Source organism: Jaculus jaculus, chromosome 1, assembly GCF_020740685.1.
Source record: "Jaculus jaculus isolate mJacJac1 chromosome 1, mJacJac1.mat.Y.cur, whole genome shotgun sequence".
Lineage (NCBI taxonomy): Eukaryota > Metazoa > Chordata > Mammalia > Rodentia > Dipodidae > Jaculus > Jaculus jaculus.
Window position 1 is genome coordinate 281777659 of NC_059102.1, and position 24193 is coordinate 281801851.

Sequence of the window (24193 nt, forward strand, 5' to 3'; positions counted from 1 at the left end):
CTACAGAGTGAATCCTACGTGAGCCCGGACTAGAGTGAGACCCTATCTCAAAATAACCATAAAAAATGTTTGTTAGATATTTTTGTAATCCTACTCTATAATGAATATATTTGAAACTAATTGAGAAAATTGTTGATTTTTAACAAAACACCATGTCCTGAAAATAATTATTCTACTTACTGTTCAAAAATATTAACTATACAATATAAAAGTAGAGGTGGATTTTTAGAATATAGAGAGAAAACAGACATGTATTAGAAGGGCACTATTTTGTAAACAATTGATTTTATTTACAGTAGATTAAACTTAAAATATCCAGTTATAAATAATCACCAAAGGAATGGTAATGATAAGTAGAACATTTTACTTATCATTACCATTCCTTTGGTAATCATTTATGACTTAAAATATGAGATACATGCTGGAGAGATGGCTCAGCAGTTAAGGAACTTGCTACAAAGCCTGATGAATCAGGTTTGAATTCCTAGTAACCCATGTAAAGCCAGATGCACAAGGCGGCACATGCATCTGGAGTTCATTTGCAGTGGCTATAAGCCCTAGCTTGCCCATTCTCTCTCTCTTTTTCTCCATCTCCCTTCCCTCTATCTCCTTCTACTTGCAAATAATAATAATAATAATAATAATAATAATAATAATAATAATATGTTTAAAAATACAAAAGGAGGCTAAATAAGTAAATATGAAAGGAGAGTGACAAATAATGTGTTCCAGGTAGGTTCTAGACAAAGTGAATTGTTAAGTTAATCATCAGGTTTTGCTTTTGAAGTACATCTAGAATGGTAGTGCCAAAGATGGATTTTCAATCATCTTGTAGATTCTTGCAACAGAAAATAATTGGAAAAATATTAATATTTTTGTCATTGTTAAAGACACATTAATGTCTTAAATATTGTTTTTAATTGTCCCATTGAAGCACTGAACTCATTCATACAGATAATTAAATTGACTGCTTATTATATTTGAATAATGTATTTTTGTTCTTGTTGTTTTCAAGGTAGGGTCTCTCACTCTGGCCCAGTATGGCCTGGGATTCACTATATAGTCTCAGGCTGGCCTCAAACTTATGGTGATCCTCCTACCTCTGCGTCCCGATTACTGGGATTAAAGGAATGCACCACCAAGCCTGGATCTTGAAAAATGTCTTTAAAATAGAAAGCAAATGATTTTTTTTTAAATTTTGGTTTTTATTTATTTGAGAGTGACAGAGAGAGAAAGAGACAGATAGAGAGAGGGAGAATGGGCGTGCCAGGGCCTCCAGCCACTGCAAACAAACTCCAGACGTGTGTGCCCCTTGTGCATCTGGCTAACATGGGTCCTGGGGTATCGAGCCTCGAACTGGGGTCCTTAGGCTTCACAGGCAAGCGCTTAACCACTAAGCCATCTCTCCAGCCCCAGCAAATGCTTTTTTTCTAAGATATCAGCCTTATATTTTTCACTTCTTATTTTCTGTGTCATAAAATTCACTCCAAATATTTAATGAAATAAATTATATAATTTTATTTTAATATATTATTTGCTAGGTTAATTAGAGAACTACAAAGTTGGTTTGTACTTATCTTCATAAAATATATAGTGATCTAACATAAGCTTATTTTTATTTTCTGTTTGCAGGGTACAAGTTGAATTCTATATGAATGAAAACACATTTAAAGAGAGATTAAAGTTATTTTTCATTAAAAACCAGAGATCAAGTAAGTTATTCCTGTCTTCCCTTTTTTATTAGTTTGCATTATATTTACCTCAAACTTTTAGCTGTGTAATGTTTTGCAAAATCATTTTATCTAGCAAAATACAAGTTATAGTATTGTTTGGCAGACAGTACTTTTCCTAAAATACAGTTACTACAATAATGTCAATTTCTCTTGAGTATCTTCAGTTCTCCAAATCCCGTATGAATAAGTAGACTTCTGTGCACACTGAGTTAACAGAAACTTTCAGGCTTGGGCTTCACAATAAGTTCCAGGCCAACCTGTGCTACAGAGTGAAAACTTATTGTCAAGACTCTACATATTGATTCCAGTGGACAATAGTTTTGTGATCATGTCTAATGATGGTAAGAGGTTCCCTGAAACATTAAGAAAGTCACTTGTCTTCCTGCAGAATGTTTACTGTAGTAAGTAGATGTTGAATGTCAGAGTTTAACATCTTGACCGTTTGGGAAACATTGGGAAGTGAAGAGAGTATGAAGTGATGGCTGTCACTGTCAAGATCACTTGTCAGTGATCCTTGTTCTCTTGCCATCTACATCACAGCTGTGTATACTATTCATGGGAACACATGACTATTGCTGAAAATGTGGAAAGACAGCAAGAGAAATGCATTACTCTGCCTTACACTTTAGGCTAGAAGTTTTAACTCCTGAATCTGGAGTGTCTCTGCAGGTAGGACTACGGAAAAATACCTAACTCATGGGAAAATATGCAGAAACTGTCATAGTTCATAGGTCATTTCAGTAGTTAAGGAATACTCTTCAGATATTCTTGATCACAGACTAGCTCCAGAGTTAAAGCTAGGAACAACTGATGTCTCCATAACAAGACTTACTTAGAATCTCCAAGGAAGCCCCTTCAGTACATACTATCTAAAGTGGCCACATCACCTGAATGAAGGTGTCCTCACTTTGAATGCTAACATTCCACTTCTCCAGGATAGAAAGTGGGTGCCTTGTTTCAATCCTCACCTGACTAAAGAGAATACCCATCTCTATAAAACAAGGACATATTCATTAATAATTTCAAAGAGCATAAATAAGGTAATCCATAGAATTACTGTGTGTTTTAATAGGAAAAACTGGAAAAAAAAAAACGCACAATTAAGCATTAACCTTTTTACTGTAAGAAATATTAAAAAATACACTCAGATGCAGCAAAGTGAAAATGTGACATTTTATTTGTAGATTGTATTAAGTAATAATTATAGGAAGTATTTCTCACAATTTTATGCAAAATGCATAAATCAAATACCATTGGATAATTGCAGGAATGATAATGCTCTTATTAATCAAACATGGAACATGTTTTATTTAATTTTGATTACACTTCTTCATCAACTATTATGGGATGCACAACTGGGACCTAAACAGTTTATATAACGTCTGCATGACAGTCTTAATTTTCATAAAAATTTTAAGAATCCATTATCACTTAATGTAGTTTTAAAAAAAACAGTTCAGTTGGTCCAACTCAATATGAAGAGAGAATTATATGTGTATCTCTCATCACAAAGTATTATGATCTCTGTGTATATGATCATATAAATCATATATGACATGTAATCATATAGTTGATATGCACCATAATATAAACATAACTAATAACCAAATCATTATATGTACTTGCATAAACATATATTTTCTATAAGAAATATCTTGGGTGACCCTAAAGTTCCATGATGTGTCTTGATGCAAGTGGAAGCCTTGACTTTCCAGCTACCTAAACTTGATTTTCCAATCACACATATGGATGGAACTTGCTATGTGTGTGTCCTTACTGTAACCAGCTTTGACAGGATGTAAATTTCATTCCTTCTGAAATTTAAAACCTAGATTTCCTTCCAGGTAATTATAACTGAGAACTTTAGTAAGTTTAGATAATTGTAGTGTTGTGTTGTGGTTTTTGCTACATTCTAAGTTATGTACTTAAAGGTGGTATTTTTGTCAATCCTGTTTTTTTTTTTTTTTTTGATTAACTAAGTACACATGTAAATCCAATCTTTGTGTTTGTTTAAAGGTCTAAGAATACGCCTGTTCAATTTTTCTCTCAAATTATTAAGCTGTTTATTATACATAATCCGAGTACTCCTAGAAAATCCTGCACAAGGAAATGAATGGTAAGGTGTCTTTGTCATGTCGCCTACAATATGTTCTTAATGTTATTTATCATATCCCATTTGAAAGTTGTTGGGCTGGAGAGAAGGCTTAGCGGTTAAGCACTTGCCTGTGAAGCCTAAGGACCCCAGTTCGAGGCTCGATTCCCCAGGACCCACGTTAGCCAGACGCACAAGGGGGGCATGCGTCTGGAGTTTGTTTGCAGTGGCTGGAAGCCCTGGTGTGCCCACTTTCTCTCTCACTCTCTCTCCCACCCCCTTTCTCTCTCGGTCTGTCACTGTCAAATAAATAAACAAAAAAAATTTTTGAAAAGTTGTTGCATAGAACCCCATTTCATGAAGGATGTGAGATGTTGGTATAAATTGATAGGATCTTCTGGTAACTAATACATATGATATTTGTGTGCTTTTATGCACATTTATTATTTTATCGTCTAGGTTTTATTTTTATTTTAATTTATTTTATTTTTTTTCAAGGTAGGGTCTCACTCTAGCTCAGGCTGACCTGGAATTCACTATATAGTCTCAGGTTGGCCTCAAACACATGGCAATCCTCCTACCTCTGCCTCCCGAGTGCTAGGATTAAAGGCATGCACCATCACGCCCAGCTGTTTATTTTTATTTTTTTTAAATCTAAAGTCTGGTCTCTGTTACACGAATGTACTGTGTGTATATATATATATTTACTTATTTTGAGAGAGTGGGAGATGAGAGAGAAGGAGAGGAAAGAGAGAGAGAGAAAGAGAGAGACAGAATGGGCATATCAGGGACTTTAGTCACTGCAATCTCTAGATGCATGCGCCACCTTGTGCACCTGGTTTATGTGGGTACTAGGGAATTGAACCTGGGTCCTTAGGCTTCACAGGCAAGTGCTTTAACCACTAAGCTGTCTCGCTAATCCCATGTTGTATATTTTTACTCATTTGCCTTTCCTTCGTGTTTTCCACAAGCATCAGAAGAGACATTCATGATGACATAGGTCACTGTCTGAATTCTAGGGCATGGCACCATAGGCTGTATTGGTTTGTTTCATAAACTAAGTTTGAGTTATGTAACCTCACTAGCTTGTTCCCACCCCACCACAATGGCCTACTCTACCCTCCTTGTGTTTGAGCTCTTTAGAAATGGATTTTTACTATTGCTTGCCCACAACTAACCCTTTTGAACTTGATTTTTTGAGCCCTTCAAGACAATGGTTACTTGGCTGTTACATAAGGAGGCACTTACCAGACTTCCTGGTCAGTAGCCCACTTCTCCATTGGGTTTGGTGTGGCATCTGGATACTGTCTGAACATCCCCCATATACTTATTTCAGGCAATTAGTACATTGTTTTTAATTTGGCCATTCACTTCTCTGTCCTCTTTTATATGTTTGTTGAGGGTAAGGGCCATATTGCATTTGCCTTTGGAACCTTCTGACTTACCATGGGGCTTCTTGGGTCAGGGAGGATGACTGAATTAATGGAACTATGCCAAACAGATTTATTGCTGTGTTTGCACAGTGAAGATGATAGAGTACTAAGAGTTAGAGATGTCAGTGCATACTGCATTCATCATATGCCTCTGTCTTATATTATTAAAAAGGGTGACTATAAGAAATATTTCCTACACAGCAGAATTATCGTAAAAAGAGTTATGATTTATAAATAAAATCCACATTAGACAGGCCTGAAAATCATAAAATGACACACGAATGGTGAAAATGCTGCTGATGGGTTACAGTAGCATAAAAGTATATGATTTAAAATATTAAGGGGAACAAAGTTTTCTACAATTAATATCTATATATTAATGAGAACATTTTCTGGTATAATTATAGAAGGTATACATTTAAAAATCAGATTATTGTAATAAAAACCCATAACCAGCTACAGTATGGCTGCATTTTGAGTACAATGTTCTGTTTAGTTCCCCTTGTCAATGCAGTCTTGGTTAATGAAAAACAGAAATGGCCTTGATGAGTGCAGGCTCTATTTTTAAATAATGAAGCTAATTCAGCCAAGAAATTTATTTAATTACTTTCTGACATGATAAGGCTGCAGATATTTTGTGGTGATTTGATTTGTTTTCAAGTATCTTTCAGGAAATAAAACTGACACGAAAACATTGCAATGTGGTAAAATGAAAGATATGGAGATAATTTACTGCGAATGTGTGACAGACATGAGAATGGCAAACTGTGATGTATGCAGTGGGCAGTTAAGAATGTAGAGGTGTCAGCAGAGGAGAAATACCTGTATGTGTAGCTGACAGGTCCCAGCTGGCGATTGTGTTGTGTGGACCTGTGGCCTGCAGGAGCTTCTCTTCAGCTCCACTCATGCTTCTCATTCCACTTTGGAAGTTGTTGGATTAGTTTTTATTTATTTATTTATTTATTTATTTATTTATTTATTTATTTATTTATTTAGCAATAACAAGAGACACATGAGAATTCTATTATTTTATGAGCTGTGCCTTTAAAATTAGTGCCTAACACATCAACTATCACATTTTGATAGCATTTAGATGTTAAAGATTAGCCCTGCCTTCTAGTAAGAACAAATAGTTGTGTAATACATTTTCAGTATTTGAACCACTATAGGAGTTGATATTATAATGCAGACTTATCCTTCTTTCTTATGTATTGGTTACTGTATAAATTAAATTAGTATAAAATAGTCTAATGTAAAATCTCAAAATTATAAAATAATATTATTTTTGCTTACCAAAGAGTCTAATACTTGTGGTGTTAGTATGTGAAGCTTTTTTTATATAAGGACACACAGACACCATACCATGCATCATTATATACATGTAGGTAGGTAGGTAGATAGATAGATAGATAGATAGATAGATAGATAGATAGATACAGAGTATGTTGTTCCAAATCTTATGTTTTTAACACCCAGTTTTTAGAAATGAGAGAAAATGAAGGAATGCAGTCTTTAAGATGCTTGGCATTTGGTCTGGAGAAATGGCTTAGCAGTTAAGGAAGGCACTAGCTTGCATAGCAGAAGGACCTAATGTCGATTCCCCATGTAAGCTAGATGCACAAGGTGGTGCATGCTTCTGGAGTTCATTTGCAGCATCTGAAGGTCATGGCATGTCCATTCTCTCTCTGTCTATCTGCCTCTTTCTCTTTCTCTCTCAAATAAAATATAAAATCTTAAAAAATTCTTGGCATATAACAAACTTCACTTTTGATAGATTTTCATATTCATGTCTAACATGAGAAAAAGTCACATCCTTATATTTTGACCGTATATTTAGGCAGAGGAGTCTTGTTTTTCCCTTAGTTCTGCCATAGAAAGGGGAGAATGTCCTTTTTGTTTTTTTTTTGGGGGGGGGTTACTCTACTCCAAGCTGACCTGGAATTAATTATATAATCTTAGGGTGGCCTCAAAATCATGGAAACCCTCCTACCTCTGCCTCCCGAATGCAGGGATTAAAGGTATGTGCCACCTTGCCCCTCTGAGAATGTCTTTTTTGACAATGTATGAATGCCACCTCTACCACAACCAATGTGTGTCTAATAGAAAGGCTCCTAATGTCTGTTTTCCATGAGTCATTTGTATCTGCTATACACTTCACGATTGCTTGTCTAATGTGGGATTGGGTGTTTCCAATGCTTTGAGAGGTTAAATTCCTGAAACAAAACTCTATTATTCTTCAGTATACACATACAGTAAAGTTTATATTTCCTTTATGAAATGTGGGCCTAGTGCATCAAGTACTTGATTGTTATGGGTAGGAGAGTTTTATAATTCATTCCTTGATTCAGGAGATCACATTTTGTTTACGTAATATACATCTGCATTAATTAGTTTTTTGAAGAGCTATAGAAAAACTGAGCTTATCTTGCAGTTTTAAGCAACACATCTTTTCATGTAAGATATGTTAAGTTATGCTCTGCATGGGAATACTGTTACCCTCATGTGTTTACTTGACACCTTGATCTTGTTCTGGAAATAGTACCCTCTTGCTACCAGAGTATACCTGACATTATGAAAATCCATTTTCTTACTTGTTGGAAAACTGCTAAGTTAGTGTATTATGAAGAGCCCTATGGCCTTATGTCATTACCTTTCTCCACTGTTTGATATGACTCTTGCGTCTTTTCTAATAATGCTTCAACCACGATTTTCTACTTACCAAGTGGAAAACAGCATTAATGAATGAATTGTATTTGCATGGAGATTGCCTATATGTACATACACATGACACATAGTTGTTTATGTGACAATCACTGTTTGTTACTTTATGTTCTCTCAGCTGTTAGTTTTCTTGTAGCTGTCATGATGGTGATGACGCTACCTTGTTATTGGATACTCAGAGAGCTTCTATTTACTTTCGCATTATAAATGGTAGGATTACTCTTATCTTCTTGTTCTTTTATTGTCAGTGACTGAGACTTTTAAAAAAATATTTAAGCCTGGCATGGTGGTGCATGCCTTTAATCCCAGCACTCAGGAGGCAGAGGTAGGAGTATCACCATTAGTTCAAGTCCACCCTGAGTATACATAGTGAATTCCAGGTCAGCCTGGGCTAGAGTGAACCCTACATCGAAAAACCAAAATAAATAAATAAATAAATTTAAAAGAACCCTGTTCATGAGAGAGAAAGAGGGAGAGAGGGAGGGAGCGAGAGAGGAGGCACCAGAGACTATAGCCACTGCAAACAAATTCCAGACACATGTGCCACAATGTGCATTTTGTTTATGTGGGATCTGGGGAATCAAACCTGAGTCCTTAGGTTTCACAGGCAAGTGCCTTAACTTCTAAGCCATCTCTCTAGCCTCTGAAGCTTTTTTTTTTTTGGGGGGGGGTATGTAGCTCTCAGATAATCCTTCTTTTGTTTTAGAGTTTTGGAATTCAGTTTTAAAGACAAATTTTTTAATGATTAATCCATTTTTAAAATTATTTATTTATCTGTAAGGAGAGAGAGAGAAAGAGAGAGAGAAGAGAGGCAGAGAGAATGGGTACACCTGGGTCTCCAGCCACTGTAAATAAACTCCAGATGTATGTGCCACTTTCTGAATCTAGCTTTACATGGGTACTGGGGAATTGAACCAGGGTTGTTAGGCATTTCAGGCAAGCACCTTAACTACTGAGCCATCTCTCCTGTCATAAATACATTTTCTGAAGGGCAGTTTTTATAGCCTTTTAGTAAAATTTGTACATTTCCTTTTATGTATTTATATAATTTAATGTTAAAGAAATTTGTGAAGAACATGGTTTGCTATTGGAGATTTCTCATAACATTTGAGTATGTTTATTAGTCATCTGTAGATTTTTTGGTAGTTTATAAATTTGCTTCACATAACATGTTCTTGTATAAATAGTCATAATATCTTTTTCAAAGAATAATTAAATTTAAGTATTGTGGCATTTCCATGTCCTGAAGAGATAGCATCACAGAACACCTAGAAATGCTTTTTTCTATATGTAAGTAGAGCTTAATAAATTCCAGGTAATTACCAATTTGTCTTTGAAAATACTGAGTTACTTTTTAATAATTTATTATTATTATTTTTGTTAATTAATTTTATACTCAGTGAATACAGTCAAGTTGGTACCCTTAGGCTCATCCAAGTCCTACCCCTCCTTATGGCCCCTCCTTGTTGAGGCATATAGGTCATGCATTGTGGAGTTAGCCCACAGTTATGGGTAGGAGAAATGTCTCTGCAGATCATGACCCAATGTGTGGCTCTGACATACTTTCTGCCCCTTGTTCTTCAAAATTTCCCTGAGCCATGTTGAGTTCATTTTTGGTCTACTTCTGTGATGAGTTGTTGGGGGCCTCTGTGTCTCTGGATATCTGAATTGGTAGTAGGTGAATGTTCTTTGTGTTGATCTCCTTCACCCTTGTGCTGGTACCCAATTCACCAAGAACACATCACCCTTGCTTGTTTCACCAACTATTCTTAGTTTCAGCAGGGGCCCTTTTGAGGTATGACGGGATGGTTCTTTCCTTAGAGTCTGTGTCTATCTGAAAAAGAGAAGCAAATTCTCAAATGGAGAGTAAAGTTAGCACCAGACAAATGGGGTAATCCTTATTTTTTTTTTTTAATAGAGAATGTAATAGGGGTAGACCTTCTTGTAGCCCATGAATGCTGGTAGCTTGATATTGGAGAGTGGTCTCATGTTTGGATATGCTTCTCATTTGTTTCCCAGATCCAGCTATGGGTTCAGTTTCACTGAATGGATCAGTTAACCAAATCAAGAGCAGTTGGTTTCCCACCATGGCTGTGTGCCACTATTGCACTTGTGTGAGCAACACGCCAGGTTATTTGCTGCTCATTAGGTTAGACCATGAGTTGCTTGGACAGATATTGGTAATTTTTCCCCAGTCACCCATGTAGTACCTTTTGGCACTAGACTCACTGACTGGGGACTGACTTCCTGCTTCTAGCCATGCCATTCCATTTTACATGTCAACTGCATATGTTGTCTTCAGCAGTCTGGTCTTACCACTAACCTTTGGTTGGTCATCAATTACTCTGACAAAAATTTGTCTTTCTTTTAGGAAACCTTGTAGGTCTGTCTGATCAAAAGCTCATTGTGGATGATAGCTACATGCTGGTACTGGGGGTTACAGGTCAGTGCCCACTAAAAGAATGAAGAAAAAGATAACAAATATAAAAGAGTTAGAGAGAAGAGAGAGAGATTGAGAAGTGGTAGAAGATTAAGGTCAGTCTTCACTGTACCCACTCCAGCGCCTTGAGGCTCAGGTGTTCCCTCTAAGGGTCTGGTGAAGATTCAACCATTTTGTCTGCCTTTTAGGATGTAGAATTTTATGGTATCATTGCCATTTGGGTCTATATTTGTGTCCCCTACCCACTCCCTTGCCCTCCCCTCCATTTCCACCCACCCTATTGTGTAGTTCTCTAGATGCTTGCTGGGTATGTTGGCATCTTGGGTAGATTCAGGTTACATGCTGTAGATGAGTGAGACTATGTGGTGATTATCTTTCTGTGATTGGGTAAGTTGACTGAGAATGATCTGTTCCAGGTTCAAACATTTCTCTTCAAATTTCATTGCATCGTTTTTTCTTACTGCTGTATAGAATTCCATTGTGTAGATATACCACATCTTATTTATCCATTCTTCTAGTGATGGACATCTGGTTTGATTCCAGCTCTTAGCTATTATGAATTGAGCTGCAATTAACATGGTTGAGAAAATCTCTCTGGACTGAGCTTTGAAGGTTTTAGGGTAGATGCCCAGTAAGTGAATACCTGGGTCTGTTGGTTACTCTATAGTCAGCCCTTTCAGGAGTCTCCACCTTTCTTTCCAGAGTGGTTGTACCATCCTGCATTCCCACCAACACTAGATGAGGGTTCCTGCTTCTCCACATCCTCTCCAGCACTTATTTTCATTTGAATTTTGGATGTTTGCTATCCTTACTGGTGTAAGGTGGTATCTCATAGCTGTTTTAATTTGCATTTCCCTGATGAGTAGGGGTGATGAACATTTTCTTAAGTGTGTGTTTGCCATTTGTATTTCTTCTTCCTCTGTGAACTGCCTGTCCAGCTCTTTGCCCCATTTTGTGAGTGGGTTGTTTGTCTTTTTGTTGTTTAGCTTTTTGAGTTCTTTGTAAACTCTAGAGATTAGGCCTCTCTCAGTTAGATAATCAGCAAATATTTTCTCCCATTCTGTGGGTAATCTCTTGGCTTTGCTTATTGTATGTTTGTCTGTGAAGAAACTCTTCAGCTTCATGTGATCCCATTGTTTTTTTTTTTTTCTTTTTAAAATTTTTTTCTGTTCATTGTATTTATTTATTTATTTGAGAATGACAGAGAGAGAGAGAGAGAGAGAGAGAGAGAGAGAGAGAGAGAGAGAGAGAGAGAAGCACACACAGATAGGGAGAGAGAGAGAGAGAGAGAATGGGCACTCCAGGGCCTCCAGCCACTGCAAACGAACTCCAGACGTGTGCGCCCCCTTGTGCATCTGGCTGACGTGGATCCTGGGGAATCCAGCCTTGAACCGGGGTCCTTAGGCTTCACAGACAAGCGCTTAACTGCTAAGCCATCTCTCCAGCCCTCATTGTTGTTTTTTTTTTATAGTTGTCCAGTGATTGCTATCTACTTGATTATCTAGAAATTTTTGTAGCACATATCTTGTCATTCAACAGTAATCATAGCTTCTTTTTCTCTGTCCTATTGAGCTGTTCTCATTTCTCAAGTATTATTGAAAATAATAACAAATGTTTTAGAAAAGACAGTGCACTCACAACCATGATTTCTCTTTCCTGGCACCATCTGTCATTCATATTGGCTGAAAGTTGATTATGCATGTGCACTCAGCAAGGTATAGATTGATCCCAATGAGTAAAATAGACATAGTTTTGATGTCACAGACCTTGAAATTTTGGAGACTACAACCATAGAACAAATGTATTCTAATAAATATAAAGTTTCAGGCAAGATGAGTGGCAGCAGAGATGTGATGAGTGACATGATTCAAAAATTTATTAACGACATTGACCAAGGGAAGCCTCAGAGGTTTTATTGAGTGATTGAGAATTCAGGAACTCTGGGGTAAGTGAATAGCATCTGCAACAGGCTTGTGTCAGGAAAGAGCACACCAAACTTCATATGTCAAAAAATTCCATGTCAAGAGAATAGCATAATTAGAAAATAATTAGAACGTAGGGCTGGAGAGGTAGCTTAGCACTTAAAGACACTTGATTGTAAATCCTTACAACCTGGGTTCAATTCTGTAGTACCCATGTAAAGCCAGATGCAAGAGTTGCATTTATCTGGGGTTAATTTTCAGCGACAAAAGGCCTTGACACACCCATTCCTCCCTCTACCTATGTTTGAAAATAAATTTAAAAATATAGCAAAAAGAACATGTGCTTCTCATTACTAGAATTTAGAAATGTTGAAATTGAAATACAAAGAAGGTAGCATAGAAGAAAATGTGGTGGTGGAAGTAAAACTTGAAGATATGTTGGTAGAGTTAAAAGGCTTCAGAATTCTATAAACATTTCCTTAGATGAATTGAAAATTTTGTTGCATAATGAGAGAGGGGAGGCAGACTGGGCATACCAGGACCTCTTGCCTTTGTAAACAATATCCAGTTGCATGTGCCATCTTGTGCATTGTGTGGCTTTACATGGAAATTGAGGAATTGAACCTGGGCCATCAGACTTTGCAAGCAAGTGACTTTAGCCACTGAATAATATCTCCATCCCTAAATTCACTATTAAAAATGATAAGAAAATGGAATTAGAAAGGATTTTTTTTGTAGGAGTAGAAGCAATGGAATGACTCTTATATGAGTTTGTTTATTGCATTGTCTTTCATATGCTGGTTGCTATTTTAATCCTTTAAAATTTAATCAAATTATGAGCCATGTATGGTGTTATACACCTTTAATTGCAGCACTCAGGAGACAGAAGAAAATTGCTGTGAGTTCCAGTCCACTCTGAGACTACATAAGTTGACTTCCAGGTCAGCCTGTGGTAAAGAGAAATGCTACTGCTAAAAAACAAAGAAAAACAAGTTATTCAGATTTTTTTAAATGAATGGATTTTTCACAATTGTTAAAAAGCATTTAACATTTTACTCATTTTTTCCATAGGTCTCATATATTCTGGGTGAACAGAAGTCTACCTTTATGGGGCTTACAGGTTATGTACATTTTTGTTTCATTCCTATGTTACTGAATTTATTGACATTTCACAGATAAATACTGTTGGAGAGAAAGATATTAATACTTAAACTGAATTTTACTTTTTGCTTAATCTTAATACATATCTTAGAGTAATAGGTTAATTTCCTTTTTTGTCTTTTCCTGAGTACTGCAGTCAACCTTTGGAAAATTGCCTAGCAATCCAGATTAGGCTTTGGAGATTTACAGGAAGAAATGCGAGGTGATTACCCCCATATGTGCACAGTCAGGAAGCAGGAAGGCATGACTGCTGATGCAGCTCACTTTGTATTCAGTCTGGAACACCAGCCTTGAGAATAGTGGCACTCATATTTAGGGTGGGTCTTTCCACATCTAGCTCATATAGAAATTCCCTCACAGACATGCCCAGATATTTTTCTCCCAGGTGATTGTAGATGCAATTAAGTTAACAATGGTGAATAATCATGACACTGTCGTAGCATGCTAAGATTTTGTAGCAGAATGGGCTTTTAGAAAGCAGCATGGATGGTGGTAACTTACCAGACTTTTAGAGAATATCAGAGAGGTCTAGATTCTGCTTTCGTATATGTATTTTACTTATGTGGCTATGCATTCATCTGTTTTTATTTGTGGGAGAAAAGAGGTTTAATTTGGTTTACAGGCTCGAGTAGGAAGCTCCATGATGCAGGGGAAAATGATGGCATGAGCAGAGGGTAGACATCACCCCCTAGCCAACACAAGTTGGACAATAGTAACAGGAGAGTGTGCCAGACACTGACATGGGGAAACTGGCTATAACACCCATAAGCCCACTCCCAACAATACACTGCCTCAAGGAGGCTTCAATTTACAATTGCCATCAGCTGGGGAACCTAGCATCCAGAACACATAAGTTTATGGGGAACACCTGAATCAAACCATCCATGATATAAAATGCAATGCATTCAGTCTATCATTAAAAGTCCCCATATTTTTTTTATCAATCCTGATGATGTTCAAACATCCCTATAACCCAAGGTCTTTTAACTGAGCCATAATACCAAAAAATAACCTCAAAAAACCAATAATGGCACAGGATAAACATTCACACTGCAAAAGATGGCATTGGGCATAGCAAATAAATATTCAACCAACACAAGATTTTTAACAGGGCAAATATCAAACTCTAGCTCCAAGTCCAATAACTCTAGTTAATGGCAAATCTCCAAATTCAATAATTCTAACCAGCAACCAGTCTCTGGTATTCCAATTCCACCCCTGCAGCTAGGCTACTCACAGTCCTGGAAAACTTCACCGCGTTGGCAGCTTTCCTTAGCAGCCATGTTGTGGTCCCAGCATCTTCACTGGGTCTCCACTGCAATCCATGGTTCATCCTCATGGTTTCATGGGATCTCCATGTAGGCATCCAGCAAACTGGCTTCACACTGCCCATGACTATTTCCAAAACACAAGACCTCATTTTCCTGCATTTCTTATACTCCACAATACCAGATAGGGTGTCAATTTGTTAATCAGGGGAGTAATAATCAGACACTCCTTGAGCACTCAAGCCCCTTCAAAAGAGTTTACATTCTTCTTGTTGCCCCAGTGCAGGTCAGCTGGCCCAGTATCAATGGTTGTAATCTCTCAAACAATTTCTGGGTGAATGGGCAACAGTTTAGGCCCAAAGATTTAATTAATTTATTTTTTTTCAGTGCCATATCTGTCTGCTCACACCAGTCCATTTCTACACAGTGCCACCCTGCACAACATCTTAGGACATGGGCATAACAGCAAGCCTCTCAAAGTGCTTTTAGCCCAGTTGAAGGCAAGCTATCTGTCACCCTCATAAGCCAAACCTCACAGTCCAAAGTTCTTACTGAATTCAGGTCTTTCAGCTTTGATCAAAATAGTCCATCAAGCTGTACCTACAGCACTGCAAGGCATCTCTCAGAACAAGGTTTCAAATCATTCCACATTCCTCTTGAAAATCAATTCCAAAAGGCCAAAGCCACACATTCAAGTGTCTAGCAGCAATCCCACTCCTCAGTACCACTTTACTGTTGCAGTCAGGTTCACATTGCTGGTAGAAATCATGCAACCAAGAACAGCTTGTGGGAAAAAGAGGTTTATTTTGGCCTACAGGCTTGAGTAAGAAGCTCCATGATGGCAGAGGAAAATGATGGCATGAGCAGAGGGTGGCCATAACCTTGTCAACACAAGGTTGACAATAGCAACAGGAGAGTATGCCCTCATTCATTTGTTTTATTGTACTAATTTTTGTTTGTTTGTTTGTTTTTTTGAGGTAGTATTTTGCTATAGCCTGAGCTGACTTGGGATTCACTAAGTAGTCTCTGAGTGGCCTTGAACTCTTAGCAATCCTCCTACCTCTGCCTCCCAAATGCTGGGATTAAAGGCATGCATAACATTGCCTGTCTTGTAGTAATATTTCAATATGCACTTAAATTCAAAGGTTTTATTCAATCAGAAACAAAATATGATACTGAAGGATCTCTGCCTCTTTCTTTTCAGTCTATTGCTTTTTAACAATCTATAACCAAAAAAGAGTTGTTATTTGAATCATCCCCTTTTTATGTTTGCTTACTTAATTCAATATCCATGTTTTAAACCAGCTAGGATTCTGGATGTGCACTTCAGTGCCTGAGTACTTGCCTCAAATATGACTCGGATGTGAGCCCCAGCACCATAAAAATGAAAAACAGTTGTAATTAGTTCATTTAACTAACTACTACTTACTTTACAAAGAATCATTTCTGTATCTTTCTATCTATATTTTCTGAGGCAATGATATTCCCTAATAGTTAATAATAGCATCATATAGATATTAGAGATCACAGAGAAAGAAGTTTGTCCTAAATAATTTGAAACTAGCATTTCTATTTATAAAAACACAATTTGGTACACTATTAATTTGGCTAATATTTGAAAGTTTGTTGAATAGCTGAAGAGATCAGCTTTAAGTGTTCAGGGTTCTTAATACTTCATTTTCTTGAGGTGCATGATAAGATTCGACACACTCAATTGGAAGCTTACATTCTTTGATTTTCTTTATCAGGAAATGCAGATTTGGGCAGTACTGTTTCTGGAGAGGGAAGTTGTTTGTGGCATGTCAATTTTGTGCAATTCTGGATGTTAGGAATATACACATATTACATTTCATGCATATTCTAACCAGGCCTAATATTTGATTGCCATCTTAACATTTCGGATAATAAATATAAAGGCTCATTAAGAACATTAGAAATTACAAAAACAAAGCTAGAGTGAAGAAAGAGGCAAAATAAGGCATTTGTTATTGAGCTGTTATACCACCTCCATCACGTATGTGTATACACACACACACACACACATAATCTGTACATTTATGTAAGGTAAATGGTACAATTATGAACATATATTTAAGTTTCTGTGACTCTTCTCATTAGGTTAACATTTATGTTTTAGGTCTCAGTGGCATTGATAAGTCTATTTGAGACAATACTTCTTGGTTATCTCAGTTACAAGGTAAGTTCCTTTCCATAGTAGTTTTCTACCAGAGAACACACTATTACCCCTCCCAGAGTTTTCTTCTCTTTATTATTCATACCTGGGGACGAGGCAGGATCTTTTATAAACCACTTTAATTATTTGGAGCCTCTCCAGTATGTGATAAAGAGCCATAGTATAATAGTAAGATTTTCCATGATGACTTAGAGGTACTTTACTCTGTCCTGTGGGCTTACTAACCCATTATAGGCATCTTTATTGTGAAGCATTGAGATGGTCTACATTTTTTATTATTCTCAATGTCTTTCTTAATATGTGCAAAAATTAGAAAACAAAAATATTTCTGTTGGGAATTATTTTAATAAATGGTCTTAATTACTGGTGAAACTCCGGTTAACACAATTTTATAAATATTTATTGACATGCTAATATTGATAAAGAGTCCTACACTGGATAGATGAATTCTCAGTGAGGTTTTACAGACCAGAAAGGAGTTGGACAAGGAAAATTATATAAATAATTATAATCTAAAACAAACTATAAGAATCTCTTTCTGTGAGGTGTAAATAAGTGCTATGAGGTACAAAGGGACACAGAGGGAGATCATATTTACAATGAAAAAGTACTTGATTGACAGATAGAGTCTGTGAATCACTGGTTTTAATAAGGCAACATGAAAAGATAGGACAATAGGGATTATTTAATTAGCAAAGAAATAAAAAGAAGAATATGCATCTGAATTAGAGTAACTCTAAATTATTAGCTTTGGCTAGACTACCAGTGCCATGTATGACAACATATAAAAGGAGATTAATTAGTCATGATACCATTGAGTTATGACAGAAATTCTATCTAGGGGTTCTGACTTCTGGGTAGTACATGTCAGAAACATAATAATGAAGACCATGAAAATTCAGTTAATATGTGATATAATATGCAAAGAAAACTAACATGAAACCGGACTTTGTGACACATCGTTGTAGTCCCAAAACTAGTGAAGTAAGGCCAGCGTGAACTACATAGCATGTTTGAGATGAACCTGGGTTTCATGACATGCTGTCTCAAAAAATGGTAACCAACAGTGAAATTTTGGCTTATTTAAATAATTTTCATGTTAATGAAAGGTTTAGAAGGCAGAAGCTAAAGAAATAATCTCATGATTGGTTGAGGTATATGGAGAGAAGGAACTCAAATGATATTTTAAAGGTTTTCTGAATATGAATGACTGGAAATAGTGTAATAAGTCTAAAAGAATATTGTATAAAAATTAAGTTGATATCATGAAATTGGGCTAGAAGAATAGAATTGATTTTGGAGAGGATGAGGTGGGATAGACAGAGAGATATGACATAAATCAGTTGAGAATGAGGATCAAGGCATTTGAGGAAATTTATTAAGATTCAACGGTCACATTCTAAGTGATGTTAACAGAAGTTGTGAGTTTCTCAAGTACAGGGCCATTAACAAGGTGGACATATAGTTATATAGCAAATGGAGGTGTGCATTTTGTGAGGTTCAGAAGAAGAACATCAGGATCAGAAGACATAGAAATAAAATTACTAGTTGATGTTAATAGTTTATTCATCTACATCAACATGAAAATTCAAGGATAAACTTTTGGGGAATATATCAGTTTATTTTCTATCTTTCAAAGTAATTTGGGAAACATATAAATTTTTCCCTAGGTTTCAATATTATTTAGAATATTTTTCAATGCCAAGTTTAGAGTAGTAAGTTTTTATAAACACCAAACACCATTCCCTTATTTTCTGGCTCAATTTTATTTCTTTTTAAATTATCATGATTGTAACCTACGATACTTTGGAAGTAGTACCAAAGTTTGTAAAGGTAAGGTTAATGAAAAAGAATGATTTAGAAGAAATTAGGGGCTGGAGAGGTGGCTTAGTAGTTAAGGTGCTTGCCCACAAAGCCAAAGGGCCCAAATTCAATTCCCTAGTACCCATGTGTCTGGAGATCTTTTGCAGTGTTCAGTGGCCCTGGCAAGCCCGTTATCTCTCTCTTTCTTTCTCCCTCATATCAATGAATAAATAAGCAACATAAAAAGAAATCAGGGGCTGAGAAGAAGACTCAGGTAAAAGCACTTGCTGTATAAGCATGGGTGTGTAAGAGGGTCTGATTGACCCTGAGTTTGACTTCACAGCACTTGTGTAAACTGCTGGGTATGACCATACATTTTTGTAGCCCTTCAGTCCTGTGTAGAATAGAAAATAGAAAGTCTTGGAACTCATAATAGCAGCAACTCTGTCTTTAGAGAGAGGCTCTTTTCTCAAAGAAAAGATGCAGATGTATGACAAAGGAGGAACCTGATGTTCTACTTGGGCCTCCACACATACATGCATTTACATATGTACATGCAAACACCACACACATACACTACACTGCATATTCTACACATGCACAGGAGAAAGTCAATAAAATCCATAAGGACTAAGAAATTTATTAAGACATTAAACTTTTATTAAAATGAAAAATTATTATTGAAGATTTATGGGAAGAAATAAGATGCTAGAAATGTCTAAGGAAGAATAATATGAGAAGATATTGTGTGAACTATGGTAAATGTGAAGGCTTCTGGAAAGGCTGTGGGGTTTAGAAATGAAGAGATCATTTACTGACCACCTATAGAAGAGGAGAACCTTTGCGAGTGAAAATCATTTGTTGGAGAATGTTGGTTTTCAGGAGCAGTGAATAACTCAAAAATGGTATTCTCATGATTGAAACATTCTAAACTGTTCAAAAGAGAAATTAGAAGGAGATAATTCGTTGAGAGAAGTCAATTTATAAAGAGGAAGGGGAAACTAGAATAAAAAAATCAAATTACTTAAAATTCCAAAAATTATCTTTAATTTCCCTAATGTGCATTTATGTGATAAATGTTGACTGAAATGCTTAAAAAAGATATACTCAACAAAGTAGACATGTGTATTTGAGAGGTAAATCAATTATATATCTGATAATTATGAACATATTTGCAGAAATATAACATGGTTAAAATCTCAACCTTGTGAATACATTTGATCCAAATATAATATGGTAATATGAAAACAACCTTAGGTCTTTGCTAGAATATCTCCTAGTTCTAATTTGAAAAGTTATTTAAATATACACAGTGATTCTAGAAAATTTTCCATTGCAATTATATGGTGATGGCATTTATAATTAATTACTTCCTATCATTTATAAAATGAGAGTGGAACATTATACGATTTAGCAGGAAGGGTGAGATGATATATAATATTTCTATTCTGACCCTCATAAACATTAATGGCTTAGCTGGAAGAGACAAAGATGTTAAAGTCCAATAGGTTACAAAGGAAACAGGAAGAATAAAAAGGAGTTATGAGACATTAGAGGAATAAATTGCTATTAATTATCTTCTTTTCCTCTCATAAATTTGGCCAAATTCATGAACTCTTTTGACCTATTCAGTACAGTGTTGGATACCTTTTGTGGAATGAGTAAGTAATAGATTACTATTTATGACCTATATATAAAAATCTAAAATATGCTCCTTTCTACAAACTAGGATTTTAAGAAAAATAATAATCCAGCTTGTGGGGATGGATATTTAGTTGCATCACCAATTTTATCCATCTTTAATATTATTATTTGATACTTAAAGTTCTGAAATGGCAACATGAATAGCAAATTACCATGTGTTTCCCCATATTTATTTATATTTTTATACATTAGTGATTTATATATTGAATGCTTTTAAATGAATGCAGTATTATATAATCACTATAACTCTTAAAATTAGACATTCTAAAATCAGGATGAATAGATTTTTTTTTTTTTTTTTTGAGGTAGGATCTCACTCAAGGCTAGGCTGCCCTTGAACTCACAGTGATCCTCCTACCTCTGCCTCCCTGTTGCTGGGATTAAAGACATGTGTCACCATGCCAGGCCAGATCTTTAACAATTAATGCATCATAATCTCTCATGGAGACAGTAAACAGAATTAGCAAAATTTAAAGTGCATGCTGAAATTAGCACAGATTGTATTAAAAATTCCATGGCATCAACTAATCTTATTATCGCTTATGTAGATGTGGTGGTCTGTCTTTAAGTATTCTTTTCATTCATGTTTGTAGCTACTTGGCCAAACAACCATGGGAACTGCCCACACTAATCTTATTCAACTGTTACCATAAATGCTAAGCTTTTATCCACTGCTTTCATTATAGAGCTCCTTTTATATACACACTTATTAATTCAAAGGGAAACAGAAACAATTCCAACATAGTTCCCAAAGCCTGTAAAAAACCATTCATCACACCTGGGAGCCTTTGATAAATCTATGATCATTTTTTCTATGGTTATGTTAAAAATAATAATTTGAGAAATATAACATAATACTAGCTGATTTCTGGGGAAAAAAGCAAAGGATTTAATGTAGACCTACTTGTCACTTTTAGATATGGCTGATTCTGTTTACCATGCTTTGGACCTAATATATCTTACATATTGCTAAGCCTATATGTAATGCCATAATGGTTACTACACTGTTTTAAATTCTAAGAAGGCAAGAAGAGAGAGTTTTTCTTTGCATACATTAAATATTGGTATTCTTATCATTTACATTTTAAATTATATATATATATATATATGCATATATATATAAATACACACACACATACATACATATATATACATCTTGTTCTAATAGAAGTTTTGTAATGGAATGATCTCAGTGCTTCAGATTTCCTGTTCCCTTGATGATAAAGTCTGACATATTTAATAATAACATATATTTGCTATAGTTTTAGAAATGACATGCCCATGCTAATTGTAAAATAGTTGGACTACCTAATTATACTTTATTGAATCCTGCCAATCAGAAGTGGAACCGAACACTGTGCACAGAACTGACCAGGCTTCTACTTCAATGCTTTTATTCAAGAAGTTACCTTTTAGAAGGGGACTAATGCGTTTTATTTCCATTGTGAAAATAAAATTAAATGGCATAAGTGTTTGATATGATTTTGAAAGGCACTTTGCTTGTCTGTGGACATTATTTCATAATTCTCTACATAGTGGCATTGTTCATGCACGTGTTCTTTTTGCACTGTAATTGCTTTCATACTGTGTGTACTTATAATGCAGGCCTATTGGGAATTTCTAGTGGCCAATGAAATGTAGGGATCCATTCTATATTTATTTTTAAAAACTTAATTTAGGAAATATTTTTTCAGTGGATCATTTAGTTCAGAAGACAATCTTGAGATATTAGAATTGATTTAAGTAAATATAAGTGAGAATATATGCATTTATTTTTAGCAGTATACAGATTGTCACTTTATACAATTTAAAAAAATTTGTTTATTTTTATTTAAGAGTAACAGACGGAGAGAGAAAGAGGCAGAGAAAGAAAGAGAGAGAGAGATAGAGAGAGAGAGAGAGAGAGAGAGCAAGAGCAAGAGAGAGAATGGATGTGTCATGGCCTACAGCCCCTACAATCGAGCTCCAGATGCATGTGCCCCCTTGTGCATCTAGCTTATGTGGATCCTGGGGAATCGTGCCTCAAACTGGGGTCCTTAGACTTCGTAGGCAAGTGCTTAACCACTAAGCCATCTCTCCAACCCCCTTTATACAATGTTTGAACACCCCCATACACAAACATATTAATTAGCAAAAGCATAGTAGGCTTAATGTAATTCCAGACATATATACCACCTTGTACATCTGGCTAACGTGGATCCTGAGGAATTGAACCTGGGTCCTTAGGCTTTGCAGAGAAGTGCCTTAACTACTAAGCCATCTCTGCAGTCCTCAAAGCTGTTTCTCTGTTGACCCAATTCCCTTGTATTCATTCCTATTTAAGGTTCTGCCATGGAGATGCAGCTACCAGCACATGCCTGTGGGGCACATGCAAATCATATTCAAGCTACAGTAGATGCTACTTAAGAAAGGGCCATTTATGATTTCTCTGTATCACAGTCAGTTTCATGAGCACGTGATCTATGTATCAGCAAAGGGTTTTGCATCAGCAAGCACACTGGCACTAGTTGAATCTTCTCAAGGTACCTGATTCGAATTTTTAAGTATTTATTTACTTGAGAGAAAGACAGAAAGGAAGAGAGGGAGAGAGAGAGAGATAGAGATAGAGGAAAAAAGAGAGAGAACTGGCATGCCAGGGATTCTTGCTATTTTAAATGAATTTCAGACACATCTGTCACATTACATTGGGTTTACATTGATGCTATTGAATCAAACCCAGGCCAGCTGGCATTGCATGCAAATGCTTTTAACTGCTGAGCCATCTCCCTTGACCTCCCCCTTGCAATTTTTAAGGGGTCCTATATATTTAGCTTTCACTGGGCCCTGGAAGTTAGATATTCAAGTCCTGAATTGTGTTTGACTAAGTGGGTAGAGAGAATAAAATGTAGATTATTTAAAAAACTCCTTTATGTTTGATTGAAGTAGACTGCTAACAAAAAAGTGTGCTTTGCAAAGTACATTAGATGCTCTACAGCAAGCTAACATAGTTATGATAGTAAAACCAGATTCAGGCACATTTTATCTCATTCTTTCATTTTTGGTAATGTGTTTTACTTTTAGTGGTAATTTCCATAACAAAAGGTCTACTGTTATATACACACTATAATGTTATATATGCACGTTGGGTTACTTTGGACAATTACACTTATTGTCACATCTCCACACAGAGATGGAGTTCTGTGTGAATATAGACATTTTAAATATGGTTATTTAATAGGATTCTATATAACTTTCACTTTATTTAACCTTTATTTGAAGGGAAACATCTGGGAACAGATTTTACGAATACCATTCATCCTGGAAATAATTAATGCAGTTCCTTTCATTATCTCAGTAAGTCCTAACATCTTAAAATACTTTTTGTCATTAACTTTAAGTCAATTCTCTAACTCTAAGTATGTGAAGTAATATACTAGCTAAGAGAAATTAGGATACAGACTTTGGATGGAAAATGAATAATATAAATATTGTAACTGAATTGTATAATTAAATTAAATCTAAAAGGACCACATTGGGCAAATGAAATAGTTTTAAGAATTTTATGCTGTACAGGTGACATTTGAGCAAAATTACCGTGTTACTAAATTTTATTGCATTTTCTAAAATAAAATCTAATTAGTATGTTGTACTCATGAAATTTGCTCAAACTGAGAATATATGTATCTCTAGTTAATTTGCAAAAGTTACTAAGTCAAATTCTAAATTAGTGCTGGGCATGGGGC

General features: G+C 35.8%; 1 protein-coding gene across 2 annotated transcripts in view; it reads left to right on the forward strand.

The window, feature by feature from the left end:
* Positions 1-24193, forward strand: part of Kcnt2 (potassium sodium-activated channel subfamily T member 2) — a 365450-nt gene that overhangs the window by 119403 nt on the left and 221854 nt on the right. For both annotated transcript variants that reach the window (XM_004659523.3, XM_004659524.3), the window contains exons 2-6: positions 1633-1712; positions 3750-3849; positions 13413-13461; positions 16908-16967; positions 23730-23804. In XM_004659523.3, the coding sequence (XP_004659580.1) occupies positions 1633-1712; positions 3750-3849; positions 13413-13461; positions 16908-16967; positions 23730-23804 (364 nt within the window). The remainder of the gene's footprint in view (positions 1-1632; positions 1713-3749; positions 3850-13412; positions 13462-16907; positions 16968-23729; positions 23805-24193) is intronic.